The sequence below is a fragment of the Hirundo rustica genome, chromosome 9, assembly GCF_015227805.2.
Source record: "Hirundo rustica isolate bHirRus1 chromosome 9, bHirRus1.pri.v3, whole genome shotgun sequence".
NCBI lineage: Eukaryota > Metazoa > Chordata > Aves > Passeriformes > Hirundinidae > Hirundo > Hirundo rustica.
Window position 1 is genome coordinate 11,756,947 of NC_053458.1, and position 24,695 is coordinate 11,781,641.

Consider the following 24,695-nt stretch of genomic DNA (forward strand, 5'->3'; position numbering starts at 1 on the left):
CTCAGCCTGTCTTCCTAGGAGAGGTGTTCCATCCCTCTGAGCATCCTGTGGACTCCTCTGGACTCGCTCCAGCAGGTCCCTGTCCTTGTGCTGGGTGCAGAGCCGGGTGCAGCGCTCCAGGTGGGGTCCCACGAGTGCAGGGCAGAGAGGAAGGATCCGCTCCTTCAGCCTGCTGCCTGCCCACACTGCCTTTGATGCAGCCCCGGACACGGCTGGCCTTCTGGGCTGCAAATGCACATTGATGGAGCGTGTTGAGCTTCTCATCCAACAACAACTCCAGTCCTTTTCCCCAGAACTGCGCTGGATCCGTTCTCCACCCAGCCTGTAACCGTGCTTACAGACCCAGGAGCTCTGACCTCGTATGCTGAACTTTATTAGGATCACATGGCCCCACCTCTCAGGTATCCCTCCCCTTGAGCACAGCTTGGTGTCATTGGCAGACCTGCCGAGGCTGCACTGCGCCCCGCTGTCCATGTCACCAACAAAGGTGTTAAACAACAGCAGTGCCCATCCCCAACCCTGAGGAGCTCCAGCCATTATATGGGATAGTGAATCATCTCAAGATATCTTGGGTTCTCTGTGCTCGTGTTCTAGCAACTGAAACAGCATTTCTGTGGCACTAAACTATATCTCAACATAGATTAAGACTGAGAGCTTAGAGAAATATATGTTAAGATACACAGATAAGCAGATGTAAGAAGAAATGCCAACTATGCAGAATATCAATTTCAATTTGTCAATTGCTTCATTAACAGGAGGAGGATCAGTCAAGTTTTTCTGGTTATGAGAGCACAGGAGGTAAGTTTCATTTTCAGTGTCAATTGCCATTTAATTTTGAAACCTTTGATTTCCCATTATTTAAATAGTTACTTAGAAAGTAAAGTGAATTCAGGTTATTTATATAGTGAACTTTATGCCTCAAGGGATTTTTATCATGTGAATTCTCTTTGAATGCAAATTAAAGTTTGTAAAGGATGTTTCTATACTCTTTTTCCCAATGGATCCAAAATTATTAGAAAATCCTACTGTTAATCAGCATCAAATCTCATAGGTGTTTTCAGAAATTGGCAGTCTCCTTGGAAAGTACGAGGTGCTGAGTCTAAGAGGAATGAAAGGATAAAGCAAAACATTTCAAGGCTAATGATTTTTTGCAATAAGAATCCTACATACCCCAAAATAAACCCCAAAAATTGTATGAGGTGTCTTGTATGTGATTAACACAATCACATATGTGTCTTGTAAGTTATTAACTCAAAGACATAATAAAATTTCAGCAGGCTCACATAGCGCAAGATCACCTTCTGCACTGGTATAATCAGCACAATGACAGGGACTCAGACCAGAAGGAATTGGTTTTTCAAAAGATACACTTTCAGTTAAAGGCAAAGCTGTAATACATACCATTGTTTTGTTGAGTGTATTGCCTGGATTTCAGCTAAGATGGTTATTATTTGGCTGAATTTGAGGCTGAGAGGAATTTAGAACTACATTTCAGAGAGTATAAAATCTAAATGGGAGGTGGGCAAGATTCTATAGCAATTATAATGTAATAATATACTCAGTAGAAACAGTGGCTGAGGAGGCATGACATCACATTATTACATCAAGATGAATCTGCTTTTTTTTCATCTTTATTTTTTAAAGAACTGATGTGTATTGCAAAGTCTATTTTCAGGTAAAATTTCTTTATCATAATTGCAATGACAACTATGAAACTGAGAGATTAATAGGCTTGTGGATAATAGCTCCTTTTGGAATGAAGAAAGTATATATATATATTTTTTATAGAAGAAAGTAAATCTAGTCAAATCAGATCCCCTTGCATGACTGTTACACAATTGGGTGTGGTAAGTAGCTGACATTAAAATTAGTAGCTCTTGCCACTAAAGAATTTTTATTTTCATTTTAGACTTTTCAGAAGATCTAAGGAAATCAAATATCATTTTTGTTGTTGGTAAGTAGGATTCCTAATTTAACTGCTACATTTGAATATTCCCATGTTATTTAGCTTTGATTATGTGATTTATTTTTTTTAGCAAAATAGATTGGCTGAGAACGTTTATTTTATGATGTTGGTTTAGTCTTTTGAAAGGGAGTTAGGATTTAATAGCATGTGATTAACTTGGGTCTAACCATGCTATCAACAGTCGTGTAAAGCTCAGAACAGGCAGCTCGTTTGATTGTGAACATGTTTGAAATAACATCAGCTCTTTTGCAGTTACAGTTGAGTTGTGTGACTTCCCACACCGAAGCTACCTCACCAGCATTAATTAAAATTTTACTAAATTGGATTATAACTCAAAAGTTTAAGATTTGGCTGAAAAATAGCAGGTCTCTTCCCTTCCTTATTTGTGAGGCAACTTCTGTTGAATACAGGTTTCAATTCTGCATGTGTTCAGCACTGTGTTAAAAGCCAACAGGTTGCTCACCAAGCATGATCCTTAGCACTGAAGCTTTGCAGGTTCAGGGTTTACTTTATATTGCTTTTGGAAATCCTCAGAGTAAAAGCACCGTGTTAATGCCCTTTATCACATGAATGTGAGTAATATAATTAGCATAAACTTAGAGCAGTCTTTTAAAACAAATTATAACCAGAAGATTGAGCTTAAAGCTTGGTAATAATTACTTGGAAAGAATAATTGCTTTTGTATTGAGCAGTTTTTGGAAATGCTTTACAATGCAGAGCAGGAACTCACATTTCCAAGGACCTAACGATAGATAACAGAACATGGGGGATTTTACATAGAACTAAATCAATGTGTGCATTGCTTTTCCTGGGGGGGGGGTGGGGCGCGAAAAGAGAGAGAGGAAGAAAGAAAGGACTTCCAAAATTAATGTTAAGTGAATGAAGTGAATGGAAGTTTCATTCAGAATTCAGGAAGCATCAAAAAACATTCCAATGCCTGTAGGTTGAGGGAGATGATCCTTCTTCCCTATTCAGCAGTGCTGTGGATGCATTTGGAGTACTGTGTCCAGTCTGGGCTCCCAGTACAAGAAAGATACTGATTTGTTGGAGTGTGGTATAGGACCACAAAGATGTCTGAGGAATAGGAGCATCTTTCATTTGGGGAGAGATTGAGAGAACTGGGACTGAGCCTGCAGAAGAGAAGGCGCCAGAGGATTTTACCACTAAGTATAAATAATTGCCCTAGGGAGGGAATGAAGATGAGGGAGCCTTAATCTTCTCAGTAATGCCCAGTGACAGGACAAGAGAAAATGGGGACAACTTAAAATGCATTAAATTTCACCTGAACACAAAAACCACTTTTTTACTATGAGGGTAGTCAAACACTGGAACAAGTTGCCCAGAAACCGTAAAGTCTCCATCCTTAAGATATTCAAACCCCAACCTGGCAGAGTTCAGATCAACCTGCTGTAGCTGATCCCAGTATAACACAGTCATTTGACTAAATGATTCCAAGAATTTCCTTGCAACCTAAAATTCTATTAAGAAAGCGTTCTCGTTGCAATTTCATCCCACGCTCTCTTATGCCGAATACAAGTTGACTTGATTTATTGCAACACAAGTGTTATCTGTTTGAAAAAGTAAAATGAGGTTACTGAAGAGTTCACTGGACTTTTTTTAAGGGAAGGATGCATAACACCTGATTTTCAATCTTTAAGCAAACTGTGATCTATGCTCACTGAAGTATACCTTCCTGCTGTTCACTCTGTCTCGCCTATCTTATTGAAAAAAACCCCAAAACATTTGGGTTTGTACAAGCAGATTTGTAAGGAAAAAAAAGAGAACACACTCAAGAATTTTGCCTCTGAAATTCTCCATGGCAAAGCATATTTTTCATTTGCCTCTGAGAATCTTTTTATTTTACGAGTGATTTTAAATTTTAATTTATAGGACATATATAATTTTTTTATAGGACATCTAGTAGTCATTTTGCAGCTTAAAATTGAAATCACACCTTTTTCCCAGTTATTCCTGCTCAGATTTTTGAGTAAATGCTTTCTGGGAGCAGAGATGAATTGTGCCTTAATCAAAACTCAATTTTCTTAAAAAGGTTATCATGAAAAGTTTTACTAAGTCCAAACATGGGTTAATTTTCAAAAAATTATCTAGAATGATTTATACTTTTTTCTCAAAATACCTCCATCTCCATCCCCCATCCTTGCACCCCTGCAAAAGTTTCTTAAAGTCTTATGAGAAGAGTGAGAGGGTTTTTGTGGCTTTGTTGGGGTGTTTTGAGCAACACGAGACCTGCATGCAAAATCTTGACTTTATTCTACTGTGAAAGTAAAAGGTATCTCCCAGAGACAGATTTCTTGAAGCAGTTAGTTTGGAGTGGTCACAAGCTCTGTTACCCCGTGTCCTTTTCAGGCAGGTAAATCTGTACGGATCACCTGTTGATCCACAAGCACTCCAGTTTTAGCATTACACACACGTTTGTGCAGGCAGGAAGTCACTGTACACGTCAGTCAAGAGCTGAAATCCGATCGCTGTGACGCTACAAGAGTGAAAGAAAAACATGAAGAAATCTCAGAGGAACAGGACAAAACTGTGGGGGCGTGGAGAAGGAAAAAAAGCCTCAAATGTCAGTGGTTAAGGCTCTGTTGGAGTGAGCAGTGCCAGAGATGTTCAGCCCAGGATACCTTGACTAGAGAGAGAGAGAAGTTGGGTTAGAGCAGGCTGCTGTAGGATACTGGAATGGGAAAAACTGTCTGGGGCTCAGGTGTCATTAAGGATGTTGACTTATTACATAGGTGTGCATTATTTGATGAGAAAATAATCAGATGGGTATAAGGGTGTTTTAAAGCTAGAATTTTAAAGATGGGCATTTGAAGAAGTTACCAAAAAAATCAAAACAAATGCACCATCTGCCATACTTGACAAACAGTGATACTGTTTAGAACAAAGGGAAAGAAACAGGCAGTTCCTTCCCCCACTAATTACCCTCGAAAACTTTCCAAAAGGGAAAAGAAAAAGAAATAATCTAATTAGCAAAAGTTTACCTCAAAGCTAATGTAGGAATTAACTAGAACAATAATCAAGTTGGAATAATTAAGCAACAAAGTCAATGTTTTATCCATATTGTAAAGCAGAAAAATTTTAACCACAATGAATGATGAACGATCTTCTAATTCTTAACTACTGCAATATTCCATACTGCATCCACAAAACTGTCACACATAACACAGTTTCTGGGAGCACTGCCCCTCCCTCGCCTGTGCAGGAGCTTCAGAAAACATTCCGCTTTGGTTGAGGCTGAAAGTAAAACAGGAAGTTTCAGGAATCTTTCTGCACTTTGGATCAGAAACACACTCCCTGCTGACTTATAAATGAGGTGTTTAAAGCTTAGTTAATGTAACCACTTTCCTCTATAGAATCTTTGTTATATTCTTGCTGATTATCTAAAGCTGGTAATTGCTTAATCTCAATGTAAGAAGGACCAGCTTTTTAGGTGACACTGAAGATATTCTCACCATTTACACCTAGGTAGACATTATCAGCTGCAGACAGGAGCTTCTTGCACACACACCAAAATTCAATAAGCAAATATATCACAAAACTCAAACTCTTTATTTGTCCCAGGTATGTCAGACCTCAAATGACATAACCTAATTCAATTTATCATGAATTTAGGTCTGCTTTGAGTGTAAGGTTTAACCAGATGAGGTCCCTTCCAACCTAAATTATGCTACAATACCTGTATTGCAGCTCCTTCTGCCATCAGAGAAGCACAGAATGAGCAGTACTGATAATTAAACATCCAGTCAGCCCAAGCTAACTGTAGATGCTGTGGAAGGCTAACTTCCCTGACTTCCCATGAAATCAGCTTCATGTTTTCTTTAAGAAGGATGAAAACTCAGTGATGTCCCAGGATATTGCATCACTCTGCCAACACGTACAACACGTTGTTTTCTAATGAAAATAATTTCTCAGAAAAAAAGATTTACAAAGGAAGTGTTGAGGGCTGTCTTGTTGTTAAATAATAGTACAATTTCTCTATGGTTTCCCTCAGACTAAAATAATTTGCGAACAACAGATGAGGTGCTATTGAGAAGCCTTCAAATGCCATATTCTGAAGTTAAGGCTTATTTTTACTTGTCTATGCAATCCAAGTAGCATTGATAAAATTGCCAAACTCATCAAGCCCTCCAAAATTTTTGCTTGAATTTAGGGATAGATTGACTGGGGTTATTTTGGTTTCAATTCAGACTTCTGAGGCTCCCTTGTGCAGCTAGGTTTCCCCTGCACTTCTCCCTGATACAAGAATGATACTCATTATGATAACAAGGTCTTGAAATTGAAACATTTTAAAATAAACAGTGGGACTGTCTTGTAAATCCTACTGCTAGCATTTTATACAAATACTCATGATATTTTGGTATATGATAAACTTGTAAGATTTAAAATAGAGACATCTCAGACTGTCTGCAAGACACTTTTGCTCTTACTGGTATTTCTGACAGCAACGCTGGTCCATGCACTGCTCATATTGCTTGGTCCTGGCCCTGCTCGCTGGCAGCAGCAGTCCCAGCTCCCTCTGTCATCATTAATTCATCTGCTGGTGATGCTGTGCTCTAGGTCAGAGTGGTACATTTGAGTCACATGCCCAGGCTCCTAGGCCTTCCCAGTCTGGAGGAGATTCAGGCAGGAGGGAGGAGAGCTTCCATGATCTAGGGTTGGCTGCAGCTGAGACCTTCCTTCCATGATCTAGGGTTGGCTGCAGCTGAGACCTTCCATGATCTAGGGCTGACTGCAGCTGAACACCCAGTAGTGCTGCTTGGGCAATTGGTCATTTCCCCACTCACTGAGACTATTCCTTTTCTCCCCTTGAAGGACTCTGTGAAGCATTTCTGCAGTCAATAATTACATGGGGAAAAGGAACCACCTAAGTCAGCAGTGCTGCCAGAAAGTTATTTACCAGAAGATCCCCTCTCACAGGCCCATGATTCAACATAATGGAAAGGAATACTGCTCTAAGGGATGGCATAGACCCTTTAATCTGGCCTTGGCTGCAGAAAAGCAATAGAGAACTGCATTTAATTTCTGTGTTAGTACTCTGGTTCTACATTCTTGCTTACTATTTGTATCAAAAAGCACAAAGGGACACTCAGAGAGTTCTGTTTCCAAGAATAACTTCACTGATTAATACATTGTTCTTTAATTTCTTCACCTGCAATTTTTTGGATTTTTATTAAGCTTCCAAATGAGCTTTAAAGCAAGGTGTAATACACTGGGCAATACTAGGAAAATACAAAAGCACACTAACATTGAAGAACTGCTGGTAGTTCTATATTGTCCTACAGGTCACATCACGCTCATAATTCCTCCGGCTTTAGCTTTTTTTTAGCTTTAGCTTTTTCTCTTCATGGCATTTATAGAAATCAGAAGACAACGTGATTAATCTGAATAACAAGTTATCATGAACCAACACTTTTTTTTTTTCCAAAGTATACGTAGGCAGATCACAAGTTGACAGCGTATAGAAAAAATGACAGTGTTCACAAAGAATCTTACAACAAAAGTGGGGACATATTTTTCTGCTAACAATTCAGCCACTGGAAAAGCTTGAATACCTCTTTCAATGCCCCGAGTTATTTTCCATATGAAAAACAGCGTAACAAGTTACAGTGAAGTCTTAACTGAAAAAATCTTTTCGCTAGCCTTTGTCATGTTTCATATGCACCTGTTATTACAGATAAACTTTCTTCACGTGATTTTTTCTTTAGAAAAATGAAGAGATTTAAGAAAAATATCCCCTAAAAGAACAAGTGCAATTTTTGTAGCACTACAAATTGATCCTGAGCCTCATGGCTGCTGGATTAATTTGCTGTTAAAGCTGCTTATGTAGCAGTCTTTTAAATATATACTCTGAGCAAGAAGGAAACACCTAATTAGTAAGAAAATGCACTTTCACATCCTTTCCCCACCTGAATAGCTCGATTTCAGTCACATTAAGGAACTTCAGAGGGAGACAAGATAGTACTTTAATTTCAGACACACAGATTAATAGCAGTGTAAAGGCCAAGTTGTGCTCAGCCCTCAATGCTGAATTTCCTGGGGAATTCAGCCTCTTCTCAGATCATGCCAGGCAAGAACTGTGGTCTCATTCAAGCATAAGAAAGCACAAGACTTGATGGAGTGGGTTGTATGCATTTGTCAAGCAGTAGGATGCTTTGCTACTCATCAGATGAATCTAAATTAATACCAGTGGCCAAAAAAACAACCACTTTTAGGACATAACTTACTCAAATATGTTTTTGACTCTTTAAAGAGCTCAGCATGTTAATCTCTGCTTCATTTGAACTTTCCTATTAAAAGAAATGGTCATTTTTGTTAATGTTTTGGAGGAATACTCATTATGTATATGCCCTGAATATTGTGCCATTCTGACAGTGTTCTGTTTTAAAATATTAACACACAAAGGTATTAGAAGCACATCCAATTTTCTGAATATTTACCTGCTAAAAAACCAAAAATGTCCTTGTACTGCTATTTCTAAAAAGAGATCTAGTTTATTTCGTATATGGGGAAAAATTATTAACATTCTCACTGGGCTCTGCATTCAGAAGAGAAACAGTTTATTTATTTATTTATTTATTTATTTATATGCACGAAAGAATACAATGATCTTTTTTAATACTGTATATATACACTAAATAAATAGGATGAAATTACTGCACTGTTAGCATTTTCAAGGCCAGGAGACAAAATGTGTAAACAAACTTACTGATCTAAAAAAAAAATCCCAAAACAGGCCAGAAATACAATTAATTGCCACGCAGATATTTAAGGGATTCATTACTGGTAATTTGCCTGTAATTTTGCTACATCTGTTTCTCTATGGCTGCTCCTATATTTTCCTTGCTTTCTTTCAACCAGTCTTTTTACAAAACAATAACATTCTTCATTTTATAGCGATAGAAAAACAACATGCAACCCACACTGGCCAGAAGATAAGCCTGCAACAAAGATAGTTCTAGAAAAATTGTAGCACAGGTGTGATTCTCACACCACAGCCTGGCCATTCTCCTTGTGAAGCTGAAGTAGAAGACTGCAGATCACAGAAGACAAATCCCTTCCTTTGATGCTCCTCCTTTATGACCCAATTTTTAGTCTCAGCTACAGTACTGTAATTTCTCTGAAAATTATATGCTCAGAGTAATTATTTCTTACATTGAATGCAAAAGTTAGAAGAAATTTCAAGCGAGGCAGAGAAGGTGCTAAATTTGCTCTATTGTGAACATGTTATTCCTATGTTTGTTTGTGGAAAGATAAGGGAACCAGGAAAGCCACGTATTTTCTAGCATCTTAAATGCCCGTAGCAGAGCCGTGTAGCCCTACCTGCAGGTCCCAACAGTTGATAAATGACACAGGTCACCTGCTGAAGAAAAACTTTACTGAAAAGAATTTGAACATTGTCTCCCTCCAAGGCTATAATTACCTCCTGCTGCAGTAGATCTTCTGAATAGATCCATCAAAGGCTGCAGAATTGCTGCTACACGCCGTGCGATTTTTCTCCACAAATTCCCAGCAGCGATTTGCTTTCCCGCCCCGCAGGCCCTGGCACCGACGTGGCGCCTCAGGGCCTCCCCTCAGCTGTGCCAGCAGCGCTGAGGTGCCGCGGTGGGACCGCTGGCAGGCGGCTTCCAGCAGGTTCCACGGGCCGTCCTTCTCTGCGGCCAGCCGCGGGTGGCTGCGGTGCCTCGGCGGGAGCCCCAAGAGAGCGGCCTTTGGCTTCCCGGGCCTGAGCCTGGCAGCGGAGGGAGAAGCAGCCGGCTCCGTGGAGGAGCTGCCGAGCGGCGCGGGCAGAGCTCGGGGCCGTGAGCAGGGGGAGCAGGAGGGTGCAGGTGCCATTCCTGCCAGGGGCACGCCGCAGCGTCCCCCGGCCTTGGTGCCCTTCCCTCCTGCCCGCTCTCTCCCACAGCTCCTGTGGGCAGCACGGGGGCCAGCTGCAGGTGGGAGCTCGTTTTTATTTCCCTCACTGTGGTGCAGCGAACATTACTTTGCTACCATTTGTTGCAGCTGTCAAACTGAACATGTACTGAGTCAAATCCCCTTTTCCACAGGCTGTTTCATGTTTTTCCTTTACATGCCAATAGTGTTTTAGGAACCGGTTCTCCTCTGTGGGAGATTTCACACTGTTGTGACTCCTTCAACTTCAACACATTTTTGAGTCAGCACTGTAGTTGTACTGGAAGGGAAGTATATGACTTGTTCTACTGTAAATAGTGTCTCTACAGGAAAAAAAAAAAAAAAAAAAAAAAAAGCCAAAATACTGTCATCAATTTCCTCCCATTTTCTTGGTGGCTGTAGTTTGAGAAATGGATGATTTCTGTTGTTTTCTAATTCTAGTTATTTTTTCCCTCACATAGGTGGGCCTGGCTCCGGTAAAGGTAGCCAATGCAAACAGTTAGCCAAGAAATACGGATTTACTCACCTGTCCACTGGCGACCTTCTCCAAAATGAGTTATCATCATTATCAGAGAGAAGTAAATTGATCAAAGACATTGTGGAGTGTGGTGAAGCTGTGCCTGGCGTGAGTGATGGTTTTATTTGGAGTTCTAATAGTTAAACAGAGGCAGTGGTAGGTATATTGTCTAAAACAGTAGAAGTAGATACTGGAGCTGACGATTCCCATTTCTAATCTAACCTCAGGGAGACATTTCATTGTTGCCAAATCCGTGGCACTTGTTTCCCCTTTCAGTGCCAGTATTTCTTTATGTTTCACATAGGCAATAAATTAGACATGAAATAAAGTGAGACAGATGCATTGCAAAATGTAAGTGTAAGTACAGGAAACAGAAACTTTATGTCCTTTTTATAGCGTTACATTTCAGATTCAGAGCTGGTCCTCCTGGCAGCTATTTTAAATTACAGTACCTGCAGCAGTTCCCTGCAGAGCTGGCTGACATCCCAGAGTAGCTGGACTGCAGCTTAATGGAGACTGTGAAGGCAGAGGGGGTTGTTCTCAGCTGGACCTGACTTTTATATGGCAGGTCCACAGTCCCAACCCTTGGTGAGTCTTCAGCAACTGCAGCTAGGTCAGAGGATGTGTTTGTTAATGAGAGATACTGGGAAATGCTGCTCAGGGGAAACTAAAAGCTGTGCTCAGGCTTGATTTTGATTGCTTTGCTCTTCAGTGTGTTTGGTAAGATGGGGTCACTTTCCATGTAATATAATTATACCGGTGACACAGCAAAATGCAATCAGATTGGAAAATGCTGCAGCAAAGCTCTAGAGTTTTGCAGGTATTAACATTCATTTTGAAACTATGAAATATTCTGAGCTATCTGGAGGGCACTTTGGGAAATCTTGGATGGATTGCAGCATTAGATTTGTGTGGCATAGCTGGTCCTGAGAGAATCAAAAGCAGGGTGCCCTGCAAGACAAGAAAAACACCTGCATTCACAAGGCCTACTTATAGCCAAACAGGGCTGTTTTCAAGGGTGTGGGACTGAAGTTAGTGCAACAAACAAAGGTATCAATCTTTCTTATTCATTAACCAACTAATCCCCTCTCTTTCCCATACAGAGTGTCATTCTAGAGCTACTGAAGGAAGCCATGGTTTCCCAGCTAGGGGACACAAAAGGATTCCTGATCCATGGGTATCCCCAAGAGCTGAAAGATGCAGAGGAGTTTGAGAGCAAGGTGACCTTACAGTTGTAATGCTGTTGTAACTCCTGTGATTCTGGTGCCGCTTTGGTCCCTCTCTTCAGCTGATTGCAGCAGGGACATGTAAAAAGCCAATCCAGCAGAGCTGTGCTGCTGATCACTGAAATTTTGGCCCCTCGTCAGTATAGCAAATCTAGCTGTTGCCCTTACCTACACAGACTCTAGAGTACAACGAGAAGTAAAGGCTGATTTTACCTAAATTTAATGTAAACCAGGAACAATTCACATTTAGTGGAAAACATCATTTTAGAACCAGTTTTCTAATTCTAGTGGATAGTGCTGTACTTCTCACGAAAATCTGATCAAGCACTATCTGATGCAAGTTCACAGAAGTATGTATCTTCACAGTTAATATTTATTACCAGTAAGCCAGCTCTGCTAAAGCTGGCTGCCACTTGAAACAGCCAAACAGGGATTTAATTTTTGTGATGAGTAACAGGTGGCACAGCCATAAAAAGAGCGTTCTGTGAGTGCCTGCGTGGCAGTCCCAGAGTTATCAATTTCCTCAGTATGTGCTAAGACCTAGTGAGAACTCTCCGCCGTACATTTCCCAGTCTGCTGAAAATACTCTGTCTAAGCCTAGGAATGAATCTGCCAGGGTTTAGGAGAAGTGGTGAATTAGGGATAGTAGTTAGTATATCTTACATCATATTACACTCCAAAAACATCCTAAAGAAGTTTATAAGGTAATATGACTTTAATGAATCCCCTGCTTTCTCACTGGGCCTTTAGCTGCTTTATTTAGTTGATTACCATAAAATCTTAGCAAGATTTAGGCATCAAAAGCCAGACAAAATAATGAGAAGTGTTGACTTATTAGTCTCTTTAATACAATGCTGTAGACTTAAAAAGATGCTGGAGATTTCTTTCATTTTGTGTCTAAGGAGGAACTATTTCAGCAGTGCTGTTTCTCTGGCAGGCATTCATGTTTGTGTCCTGGGGACACTCGTCTATATTATGAAGTGGGATTTTGAGATTGGAGTGTCCTGCACTGAGGTATTGCCAGGCAAATAAGTCTTAATGCATCCAGTGCTGAAGCAGAGCTCCTTGAAGTTCCCTGGAAGCAGCAGAAGATCCTGTAGTCCTGGACTGCATTTGGCATTTGGAGTACAAGACAAAGACCTCAAGTGACCATTTTGGACGTGTTAAGTCACCCGTGGTGTGCCCTGTGTCCACTTTTCACAGGCTGGCTGTGACCTACTCAGTAGGACTGTGAAGTTTTTTTAAATGAGTCCTTTTTGAGATAATGCTTTGCAGTTCTTTCCAAAGGGCGACGAGAAGTTCTTAAATTATAATTGAATGAGAAGAGGTGCACATCAGGCCTTACTAATTAATGGCAGCAGAGTACAGAAGAATAGTGCTGCATATCTACATGACATGTAGAAAGCTTTATAATTGTTAACAAAGACCTGTTCTACTTAGAAGACATCAAGAATGCTTATATTTCAGAGCTTGACTCATAAACAGAATGAGCTATGTAGAAAGAGCTTATTCTCCAGCCAGCTTTACTCAATTCCTTTCCATGGTACAATTGCATTTTTACCCAGCCATAATTCTGGAGAAGCACAAAACTCTTCCCTCCTCAGTCTTTCTACAAGGTGAAAAAACACGATTAAGTTATATATTCCACAGCACCAGGAAGTACCCAGTGAGACAGAGTAAAGACTCAAAACATTAGAGTTGTTTGGTATGTATTATTTAAGCTAAATTTTGTCAGGAAAATAGTAATTTAAAAAAAAGGTAGCAAAAATTGCTGTAATACCTGATAAGGGCATTACTTCCACTTTTTGTGGGTTTTAGTTTGGAAGAAAGGTATTTCTGTAACGGTTTGAATTCTACATAGCAATACCGAAACTTTTAAGAAAATCATGTAAATTTTTCAAAAGCAAATCAGACTGAGTGTATCAAGCAAGACACTATTATCTGATCCTATCAGTCAGCAGACTCCTTCATATCCTCATGGCAAGGTGATGATATAACTGATGGAAGGAATTATTTCCCATTTATTCTATTATAATTTAGAATAGGTCATGGAATTCCTCATGAAAAACTGGGAGGAAATAACTTCTCACCATCCTAATCCAGTTATACAAGAAGGGCGTTTGTTTAAATCATTGATTAAGCCCACATCTTTTTTTTTAATTCTCTATGTCTCTTGCACTATTAAAACTGCCTTGTTGGCTTTTTTAATCTCCAAACCCAGTGCTGCTACAGCTAATAGCATTAATGTTTTCTGTGTGGAAAAAATGGGTAGATAAAAGCCTGTCATTGAACTGTCTGACATAATCCCTTCCTTCAGCTTCTCTTACAAAGTCATTAAGGGTAGTAGAAAGGTCAACACAATCCAGACATCCTCAGTCAAATGCAGAAGGCCTGACATGAAATATTTACCTTTAGAATATTTCTTCCTTTAAGGACTGTCAACAAAGATAACAAGGACAATTTCCATATATTGGTCATTTAGACTTTCTTTGCTGTAGCCATGGTAAAAATATGATTTTGTAATTGTCATTAGTGTGAAGAGCAGTCATCTTTTCCCAAGACTTCTCACTGTTTCCTAAGAAGTGTTTTCCAGATCCCTGCTGGAAAGAGAAGGAATGAGAAAAAGAATGAAAGTGTCATTGAAGGATTAAATACATAACTGCACGGAAAAATTAACTTCTTTTCCCCACTGATCCTGTAACACCTTTTTTTTTTGCCTGAGACAGTGGAATTTATCACTTTGGGCTCAGCCCAGCAGTTCTTGCTCATCCAGAATCTTGTGTCAGAGATTGTGAAACTGGGCCTGAGCAGGGTGCACGACAGTGCATTCCAATATTTATGCTAATTGACATACATATTTTTCAGTGTTTCAGAGAAAGAATGATGAGGATTTGTGTTTAGAACTTTTGGCTCTCTCCTGAAATGCCATAAAGAACATTTTTCTCTTTCTTGCCATTTCTTTTTTTTCCCATAAAGTACTCCAATATCTATGATCAAATGTAGAGAGAGATAATTATTTATGACCTTTGCCAGGCCTAAGAATAAAAATAAATAAATCTGTATTTATTTTTATTAGAGAAAAGTACAGACTCTCCTTCATTACTAGTTTGGCACTAGTCAAACAGCATTGAAGAACCAGCTTCCCATAGAATTTGGAAATTACTTGCCAATTTGAAAATGCAGAGAAATGTATCACATCCTTCCTTTACAGCGTGGGTAGGAATGATGTGGGAACACTGCAGACAAGGACATAAAATTCTATGTGACATAAAGTAACTCACAGGATGTATTCCTGTGAATATTTGATGGTGTCCCTGAGCCTGTCAGTTGTTACTCATTTCCATCTCAAGTGGGTTCACTTTTACGTGGACATTTCCTGCTACTGCATCTTGAAATGCTAAGCTGTTAGTTCACCACTCTCTTTTCACACACTGAACAAAGAAAAGGCTACAAATACAACTGAGTCAAGTATCCCATAGGTCCTGTACTGTTTGCATCAAGCAAATAATGAACTGACACTCTTCAGTCCAAGCAGCCAGAATTTGTCAGATCCTATCTCTTTATCTCTCTGTGTAGAGCCCAGGCAAGCACAGCCTTGCTCCTCAGTGCTGGCATCCCTTAGTGCTGCTACAGTGAGAGGTGTTTGTTGATAAGCACAGTTCCCCCATAGACAAATACTATTCCCTAATAAATTCCTTGATGACTGTTTTGATGTTATCCAAACAAAACCTCTTCTACTGGGCCAGTACTTTGACTGTTGTTTTCCTTTGTCTCTAGGTTGGGGAACCAAAGCTGGTGCTCTGCCTGGACTGCTCTGCAGAAACCATGAGCAGTCGCCTTCTGATGAGGAATCAGGGCAGTCAGAACTCGGAGAACACTGGAACCACTGAGGAAAGAATTGAACGCTACTACCAAGCATCAAACCCTCTGATTGCATACTATGAAAGCAAGACACAGTTATGCAAGGTAAATTACTTGACCTTTTAAATTAAATTACTGCTTTTTACTTCAGTTAGATGAGCAGAATTTGGAAAACACTGATATTGCACCATTTATGAACTGTTCCTGCACTTTCCAGTTGTTCTCATTTCACAATTCCTTGGTTTGTTTGCAATTTCTGCAAACTTCTGAGTTCCACAGAACAGTCTGAAAGAATAAAACCACAGATTTATCCATAGTCAGAGAACCTATCTTGCATCAATAACTCATCTGTCTAGAATCTCTTATTAAACATAAATTCTGGAAAGCTTTTCTTTAAATATTAGGATTTATTGCTCTATAAGGGCTTTCAGAATTAGGATGAAAGTTTATGTTAATCTGAAGCCCTTCAGTAAAATATTCAAAACTGGGAGGGTATATCCTGAAATAAAACAGACCTGCATACAAAAAAGATATTTTGCTGGAATATATAACATCATTATATTAATTTCAATGAATTATCTCAGTTTACAACTGCTCAGGATGTGATATTTAAAGCATTCTTTTTATTCTATAATCAATACTTTACAGAGAAGCAAGAAAAATTCCATCAGTGCACTTAGCTGGCAGATCTGTAGACTCAATTACACAGGATTTTGGTTTTTTTTTCCTTTATTTCTCTGCTCTGTCATGCTCTGTCCCTTAGCTCAGTTACAAAAAGATCTAGTCCTACTGCTCTGTCTTTCGTAAAAGAGAAAGAATCCAGTAATTGTTTCTGGAAATATTATGGAATCTGTTTCTTCTAGAGGCTGCAGCAAACATGCATACACTTGCCCCAAAGTTTTCTCCTTTGCAAAGTCCCCAAAAGAGAAATGTGCAGCTAATTTATGCACCAATATCCTGACCTGAGGAACAGGGTATTACACAATGCTGACAAAAATATACTCAGAGGAAGAGTCCTGATTTGTGGCCTTTCCTAAGCCCAACGAGGAGTGCACGTAAGATAAAGTTTTATGTGGCAGAAGAAGTTCCTGATTACTTTTCCTCTTTAGGCTTACAAACGATTATGTGGTTTATTTGTTTTTTCTTTGAGAAGCTGTCTTGCCAAAATTGCAAGGATGTGCCTAACTAAGAATTCAGTACAATACACAATACACCAACACAGCACCATGCCAAGGAAAACAGAGCTCTCTGTCTCAATATCTTATTCCAGGGAGCTGTGCCTACCACAGTGTTTCCCTTTTTGAAGCATCAGGGAAGTGACAGCCCCAAAGAGAGTGAAACTGTACTTAATACTTTCACACAGATTTTGCAGTCATGGCCTGCCTCATTTCACTTGACACAGACTTTCCTTGCCCTTCCTTAATGCTTCTACTGCAAGTCCCTGCTCCATCCGCTACGTAATGGCAAAACATGCAGTCTTTTCTGGAAAGCTGGTAGCTCATTAGCTCCTTAAGGAACTTGCCAAATCTGTGGGTCAGAGCTGGATATGTGATTTGTGCTCATAGCACTGGTTTTGGGGAAGCTGACATTGTATGTTTGCATGTTAGAAAATACCTGTGCTTTGCTTGAACAGTGCCTACACTGTTTTTCTGACACTACACTACTTTTCTGACAATGTCTACATTGCCTGACCCTGCTTCTGGTGAATGTGGTGTTTAGCATATATCCATCTTCCAGGTGGAACCATTGGGTGTGAAAGCTCTGTCAAATCAGCTTTATAAACATTATTATGGAAAATGTCTTTTAGAACTGTTCTAGTGGTGAATATGTTTAAGCTACACGTGTTGAAGAAAGCAGAGAGTCAAAGGGAAGTTTGCAATTCCCAGGACATGGGGTTAGTTTCTTATTTATAGCAACAGATTTTACACACAGCCAAGCATTGTCATTAGCAGCCACTGGTTATTCTCTGAATGATGAAAGGAAATTCAGGTGGAAAGCAGAAAAACTGACACTAATAACTTCTGATCAAATATATAAAATGTAACTTCCGAGTGCATTTTTTTTTTTTTTTTTTTGTGCAGGCTAGGCTAAAATAGTCTTGGTTTTTTTATTTCTAATATCATGCACACACAGAGAAGACTGAGACTTTACCTAGAGGCACTCTAACGTGTTTAGTATTTTTCTTTCCCATTTCAATTAAAACACCACATACTTTCAGTGTTGGGGATTTGTTCATTCCTAAGTGGGTTTATCACTGTCCAACACTGACCAGTGCTGGCTGAAGATGTTCATGCTCCCAAGGAGATGCTGCTGCCTCTATACCTCTGTTTCCTGAAAGAACTGTGTGTTTCCTATCCATTTCAGACAAAGCCCCCAAAGTTAATTTAGCAGTGTTGATTTGAAGACCCCTTAAAATAAATTCTCATCTATATTCAGGGATTTATTTTAAATCACCCATGGACCTCCGTGTCACTACAGATCAGAGGCTCAGTGTACTCCTTTTCTTGGGCAAAGCTGGTGGGATCCAGTAGCTTCAGGGAAGCGATGCCTTCCCAAAGGTGCTATTTGGAGATCCAGATCAGTCTGTTGTCCCAGGATAAGCAATGGCCAAAGCATCTGAAGAGGAGGTGTTTAAGAGAAGAAGGGTCTAAAGAATCTTTGATTCCTGCCTAGGTTTGGTCTTTCCACAGAAGCAGCTCTTCAGTGAAAGCCCACGTGAGCTTTATGTCCCTTGGAATTGCAGCAATGCACTTTCTTAAGCAATCAGAGGAGTGGGTGTTGAGATTCTAGAATATTAGAGCCTAAATCCCTCTAACTTCCATGAAGATTTAGCATTAACCTTTTCTAGCCAGCTTACTGCAGCGTGTGGCTAAGGACCACTAAATTCTAAGTATTAATTGTGTAAGTGATCATGTTTTATAAAGGGCTTGACTGAAGCACCCAGCTCCACCTGGCCACAGAAAAGAAAATCACAAATAGACTTGTGTAACAAGAAAGTGGGGTTGGCATACTGGTGTAATTTAATTTCTCCAGTTTAAGTGTATTTAGGGTTGGACAAAATTTTCCACTGACTGGGAACAGCACATGACAACGGTGGGATATATTTAACTTGTCCTATCCACTCCAAAGGTTTGCAGTCCTGAAACAGGCTGATTAAATATGCAAATGTAAAATTCAGTCCTGGGCAGAAGGCCAGTAAAAGGTCTGGTGTGGGAATTAGATGTTGGCTGTGCACTCAGCAGAGGAGGAACTGATCTGTCACACCACATCAAGGTGTGGTGAGAGTACAGTGGCAAATGAGCTTTCTTACTCTGTGCATTGGAGCAGGCGTTAAGGCATGGCTGGATGGAGCCTGACACAAATGCAGTGCAGGCAGGAGAGCTCAGCTCTGACCTGGCTTCCTCTGCACTCACTGGGAATTCTCCCCTTGCTTGACTTACCCAGAAGAGACAAAGGTGTATGGTATATTGTAACAGCATTCCCACTTTAATCCTCGAGGATGTTACAACTTTCCCCAAGCTGGAGTTATTGTGCGTAGGTGCATTCATAACTAACTAACTTGATAGGTGGAACTGGAACATTTTTCCATTCTGCTGACCTCTGAACAAGAACAGTGACCTGGTGAAGCCAACAAAAGATCAGGACTGTGTTGGTGATTTCCCTTTGGCCAAGATTCCCTGTTTGTGTTTCTGCTCAGCAGTGGAGGCTTGAGACATGGACAGAGGGTGAAGGCTGTGGGTGCAGATGAAACACCTGTGAACCTGACAGGAATAAACAACAGCAGTCCTTCCAGCACCGTGCTGACATGAAGAATTGTGTACATATTGGCAAGGGAAGGTGAACTGACTGAAGAATGAAGGGCAAAGGCAGCAGTGTTCTCGCTTTTCTGCTGAGGCATTAAGTTTCTAAATTGTGTTCTGGAAGGTAAAGTAGTTGAGACTAATAAGTTAGAAAGTTTTCTTTTTTTTTTTTTTTCCCAATCATGTTTTTGGGATTTAGTTTAATATGCCGTAATTTCTTTTGTAGTCAGTTACAGAACACCCACCTGCTGCTAAGGACAGCGAGTGTCTGCTTTTCAGTAAAGACCTTGTACTGGAAAGGCCAGGGCTGAAAGCACTGCTCTCAAAAACACTGCCTGCAAGCTGCCTGGTTCTGTAGGAATCAGGTGCTTCAGATAAATGACATTAAATGAAATGAAACATTATAGTAGTACTAAGCAGGTAGACACTTGGTTTTAAATCTGTTTCTCAGTGAATTCCAAGGCAGCTGGACAGGAAAGTGCATCTGAAAATTTAGTAGACACCTACTTGTGTTTTGACATGGCTAAGTGTAAATCCCTTTGAATGTGTGGCCCTCTATCAACTGAGAAGAAAGGGAGGAAAAAAAGGATTGTTTTTAATATCTGACTCATCCTTTAAAGCTTTTTTTGAAGTGACAGTAAGTAGGAGGGTAGTAAGTAAAAGAGAAGAGCAGTGCCTTGGTAGTCAAGCAAGACTGCCCTGATCCTACCTAGCTAACATGAGACACCTGGTAGATGTCTTCCATACAACTTTCCTATTCAAACTCTGAGGAAAAGGCCATGAGTACAACAAATAAGCCAAGCAGGCCAGAGCAGAGGCTTAAGGGTGTCCAAAAACTTTGACTATTTCAGATCACATGCTATGAAAGCTTAGCCTACAAAGTCCAACAGAAGTTCATTTTTTCTGCGCTTATTTACTTTCCTTTTATTATTTTTTTCTCAGCGTTGTTCTACTATTTCTTCCTAAAATCACTTGCAATCACATTTTCCATGACCATTATGAGTGAACATGTGACCATCCACCCTCTCCCAGTGTTCCACTTGTGAGCCTTCCCTTGCTGATCCCATTATAATTGTGTGTGGGGAGGGGCGACTTCCCCCTTTCCAGAAGGGGCAATCACTGGTAATAGTGAGCAGTTATGTGGTTTATTTTCATCTTTTGAAAGGTTCTCAGAGACCCATTAACCCTGACAGATAAGGATGTTTGGAACAAAGGAACAAACGATTCTCTATTCCCCCCTTGGTGCTTTGTGGCCCATTAGATGAGAAACTGATCTAGAAAGATACATCAGAAACATTAGCAGGGGATCATAGATAAAGCAGAGCAGAAAATGCATGCCTACTATGAACAGGTCTCCGGGCAGTGTGTTCTCAGTGGATTGAGGCAGCCTGATCCTTTGCTGTGAGAACCAGGTGCTGCACAGTCTCAGGGAGATTTTCTAACACACTCTAATGCCCAAGACATAAATGTTAGTGACAACACAGCTGAGCTTGACTGACCTTCAGGAAGAAGATTCTAACTACTGAGTTCATTCCAGAGTCTGTTCTCAGCCATCCTCTCTACAGACAGGCAGGTTCTTCTCAGTGGCACTCTGTATTTAGAGTTCTAAATTTCAAAACCTACAACAAATGGAGATTTGTTGGCAGAAAACTTAATTGGTAGATTTTAATGACAAAAGGAGCAACATTGTACTATAGGGATGGTTACTCCAGTAATTTTTCATATGAGCTCATTAAATTTCTGTGTATTTGAAGTTACCAAAAGCCATAGCTGCATTTCAAAACTGTGGAAAACTGTATATGGATCTTGTTTTATGAGAATCTAGCCTTAAATAGCCTTGAAAATGGGCCTGATTTACGAGGTTTGTTATAATCTGAGGAAGAGAAATACAATTTTTTCTCTGGAGCTGCTGAAAGTGTAGTTGAATTACTGTAGTACTAGATGTGAATTATTGGCACATTAAGTTAGTTTTGTGCCATGATGTTAAGTTAGTTTTATGAATCAGGCCTTTGTTATTTAGGAGGCCAGCATGGGAAGCACTGGGGCTGTCATTAGTCAGCCCCATCCATATTTTATTGCTACTGTTATGAATTCAGCATTCCAGCCCATCATAAAGGGCGGTGGTTTCCATGCTTACAGAACTCATTCTTCATCACAACTCCTTAGATCTAGACCTGAGTAGTGGTCCCAGTCCTAAAGAGGTCACCAAAAAGCCAGTGGCAATCAGCTGTGCTGATAAGATTGGATCAGTTGGAAGTGCAGAAGTATTTATTAAGTAAAGCTATAATATAAATACATACTAAGATGAGAGCTTTGAAATGGCTGTGGCCTTCACGCTGCATGCAGTATATTTCCTGGGACAGCCATATGAAAATAGTTGTCTTGGCAGTTGAGACAGGCCAAACCAGGTGTTTTAGCAGCTGAGATGGGAGTTGCTGATTTTGTTTTAACTGGAGAAGGCAGACATTTGGTTCAGAATGGGTGATCACTCCCATTTTCTCTTTGCTACCAGTAAGTACCCCCCCACATCTAAACACTTCTGAAGGATGTGCGGCCCTTGTGGGAGAACTGCCCTTTCTAAGGCATCAGCACTTGTCTGCCTCTGCCTCAGCTCTACAAAAGGCTGGGTATCCAGTGCTCTGGGTGTGGAATAGGCTGGTGAGATGTGCCAGCCTTCTGACAGGATGCAACGGGGATCAAACTTCTCAGCATCTGCAGATGCCACCACGAATGAAAACCAAGCTCTGGAGAGTGCCTGCAGCCCCTGCTGGATCTCTGCAAGGAGCAGCTGCTGACTCCCACACCAGACTCAGCACCAAGGGACTGCAGTCAGCCGGACAGGAGCTGGCTGCAAGACAACATTGTATTTGAGCAGAATTTATTGGCCTATTTAAAAACACATTTATTTGAATATGAAACTCCTTTAATTCTCCTGCAGACCCAAGATGGCAGAAAGTATTATAGGCAGGGTTGTCCCCTTCAAAGACTAAAACTGTCTGGCTTTCTGGTCAACAACTTGGAGATGAAAATGCAGCAGTTCAGAAAAAGATCCTTTAACAAAGTTGTCATGGGTCCATTTAATCTTGTGCAGACTTCATGTCATGCATGCATGAAAGGCTAATAAGCATGGAGAAGCAGAGAAGAATCTTGCTTCGTGTAAAGACCAAAGCTCTCAGCAGGCATTTGAGGAAAGGAATAATTAGCATAGGCATCTGTGTGGAGTACACAGGCAGTGTGAAAGCTGCTTGTGGCAGTGCTGTGAGGGCAAAGACAGCTCTCCTTCCTCAGGTGACACAACAGGGCATGGACATGAAACTCAGTGCTCAGAACATCTCAGTTCTGCCTCACGTTTTCCAGGGAACACAGACTTACTGGCTGTAAGTGCCATTCCTCTCTGCTGAAATGCAGCTCTCTGATCTTCAGCACAGGAAAGTAAATTGGTCTTGTTTTTGTGAAGTAGTCATGAAAAACAGTTTGGTCAGAAAACTGAACCTTTGGGGTGTTCAAGAAAAAAAAGTGCTTCAATGAAAGTTGTGTCCTTATACCACAAAAGCAGTGCCTTACAAAATATAGGGGCAAAGGATGTCATAAAACCAGAACCAGTTCACCGGGTTTCCAAATACAAATGCACTGGAACACGTTGATTTGCTAAGTTAATGTGGAGCAGCCAAAACCCAGAGTGCTGTGCAGCCCTTCACAAGGACCTCGACAGGTTGGAGCGATGGGCAAAGAGCCCTTGGCAACTGTTCTGGATCAAAGGTGTAGCTTTACTTTAAAACATGAGTACTTAGAGTTTAAGCTCCCTCACTTAATGCACTTTGCTACAGATGATCAAGCCTGCAGAACCTTCTTACGGAAATCTGGAAACAAAATGAGTAATCTGGTTTATTAAAGCTGCTCCTCTACATTAGAATGCTTCTACCATGAAGCAGAACAAATTTCATTTTATGTTAGACCAGTTTTTTTGTGCCGGTGTTTAGATTCTGAGATAATACTGTGTGACTTGATCAAAACCTGACTTTTTTCCTGCTTCACAGGTTGATGCAGAAGGAACACAGGAGGACGTTTTCCTGGAAATCTGCAAGACAATTGACTCTTTTCTGAAAAAGGAAGAAGCAGCATTTTCTTTTCCACCAGAAATGCAGTAAAGGAGTGTAAGGTGTGTACACAGCCTTGCCCACGTGCACCCCACAGCCATGATTTGCTGGTCAAAGCAGTGCTGCTTCCTCGAGAGGTATCTGGAATTTGTGTATGTGGCGTGTCACTCTAGATGAAATCTTTGTTTTGACAGCACACTCAAAAGAAAAGTGCTCTGTATGCTAACCCCACTCTAAGAACTGTATTTTGTTTTCTCGGGTGTTTGCTCTTCACGGGTTAAAAGCAGCAGGGTGAGCAGCAGCTCTGGTTTTGTATTTCATGGTCACACACATTCCATGGGGAACAGGACCGTGCCTGCCCAGCAGGGAGCTCTCCACCCACCCCAGCAGGCTGACATTAGGGTTATTGCATACAGGTTTCCCATTATTATTTTCTTTTAATTAACAGTATTAATTTTTGTGGTGTCACTTAGCTTGTTCTTGGGCTTTAGTGACTGAAACCTATTCTCTGTAACCTGCAGCTCTAAGGGAGCTGGAATTAGTCAAGTTACAAGTTAAAATAAACTTTTCACACATCCCCAGAACACCGCTGCAAGAAGAAAAATTCATTGAAGATACAGCTGAATGTCGTGGAAGTCTGTCAATCCATTATTGGGGAGCAGACACCATTTTTGAGACAGTCTTGTCTTCTGCTGGGAATGTTACGATTTTATAACTGATTCCCAGTTGTGTGAGCTGAGAATGATGATTGTATTGTGTAGTTAAATGTGCAATCCAGTAATGATCCATATTAACAGCAGTTGTGCTAGAGCTATTAAAGTCCTTATGTAAAGTTGGTTATGAGCCAGAACATCTCATTTCATCTTTGAATTACACTTCAGAAGTATTTCAAATGCAAAATTCACATCATCATCTGTTGTCTCGTACTGGCATTGCCAAACCTTGGGATGGTGTGGTGGGGTGGGAAACCAAAAAAAGGAAAATGTCAGGGATTATTTGATTCATGTTGCTTGCACCTTTAGTAAGCCATTTATCTGTAAGCTGCAAAAAAGTCTGTAAAAGTGCTAATGTATTTCTGTTAGGTTAACTAAAATATTGTGGAGTTTTTTTGGTAATACTGACAGCTAAATAAAAGCTTGTTTGACATTCCTGTAAAGTAACTGCATCCTCTTACTGGAACTACTGGACGAATTCACAGTGAAAGTGGGTTGCATGACTGCTTGTACTGTCAAAGGTGTACTTTATGCAGCAGATTTGCATTTTTAAAGTTACCTTTCTTGTAATGAAGACATAATACAAATAAAACATGTACAACAACGA

The 24,695-nt window shown here is 40.4% G+C and overlaps 1 protein-coding gene across 1 annotated transcript in view; it reads left to right on the forward strand.

Moving 5' to 3' along the window:
• AK5 (adenylate kinase 5) overlaps nucleotides 1-24,689 on the forward strand; it is an 83,275-nt gene extending 58,586 nt beyond the window's left edge. Inside the window, exons 9-14 of the mRNA XM_040073180.2 lie at nucleotides 756-798; nucleotides 1,910-1,954; nucleotides 10,336-10,499; nucleotides 11,495-11,611; nucleotides 15,395-15,583; nucleotides 23,316-24,689. Of these exons, the coding sequence (XP_039929114.1) occupies nucleotides 756-798; nucleotides 1,910-1,954; nucleotides 10,336-10,499; nucleotides 11,495-11,611; nucleotides 15,395-15,583; nucleotides 23,316-23,426 (669 nt within the window). The 3' untranslated portion in view covers nucleotides 23,427-24,689. The remainder of the gene's footprint in view (nucleotides 1-755; nucleotides 799-1,909; nucleotides 1,955-10,335; nucleotides 10,500-11,494; nucleotides 11,612-15,394; nucleotides 15,584-23,315) is intronic.
• Nucleotides 24,690-24,695: the final 6 nt, after the last annotated feature.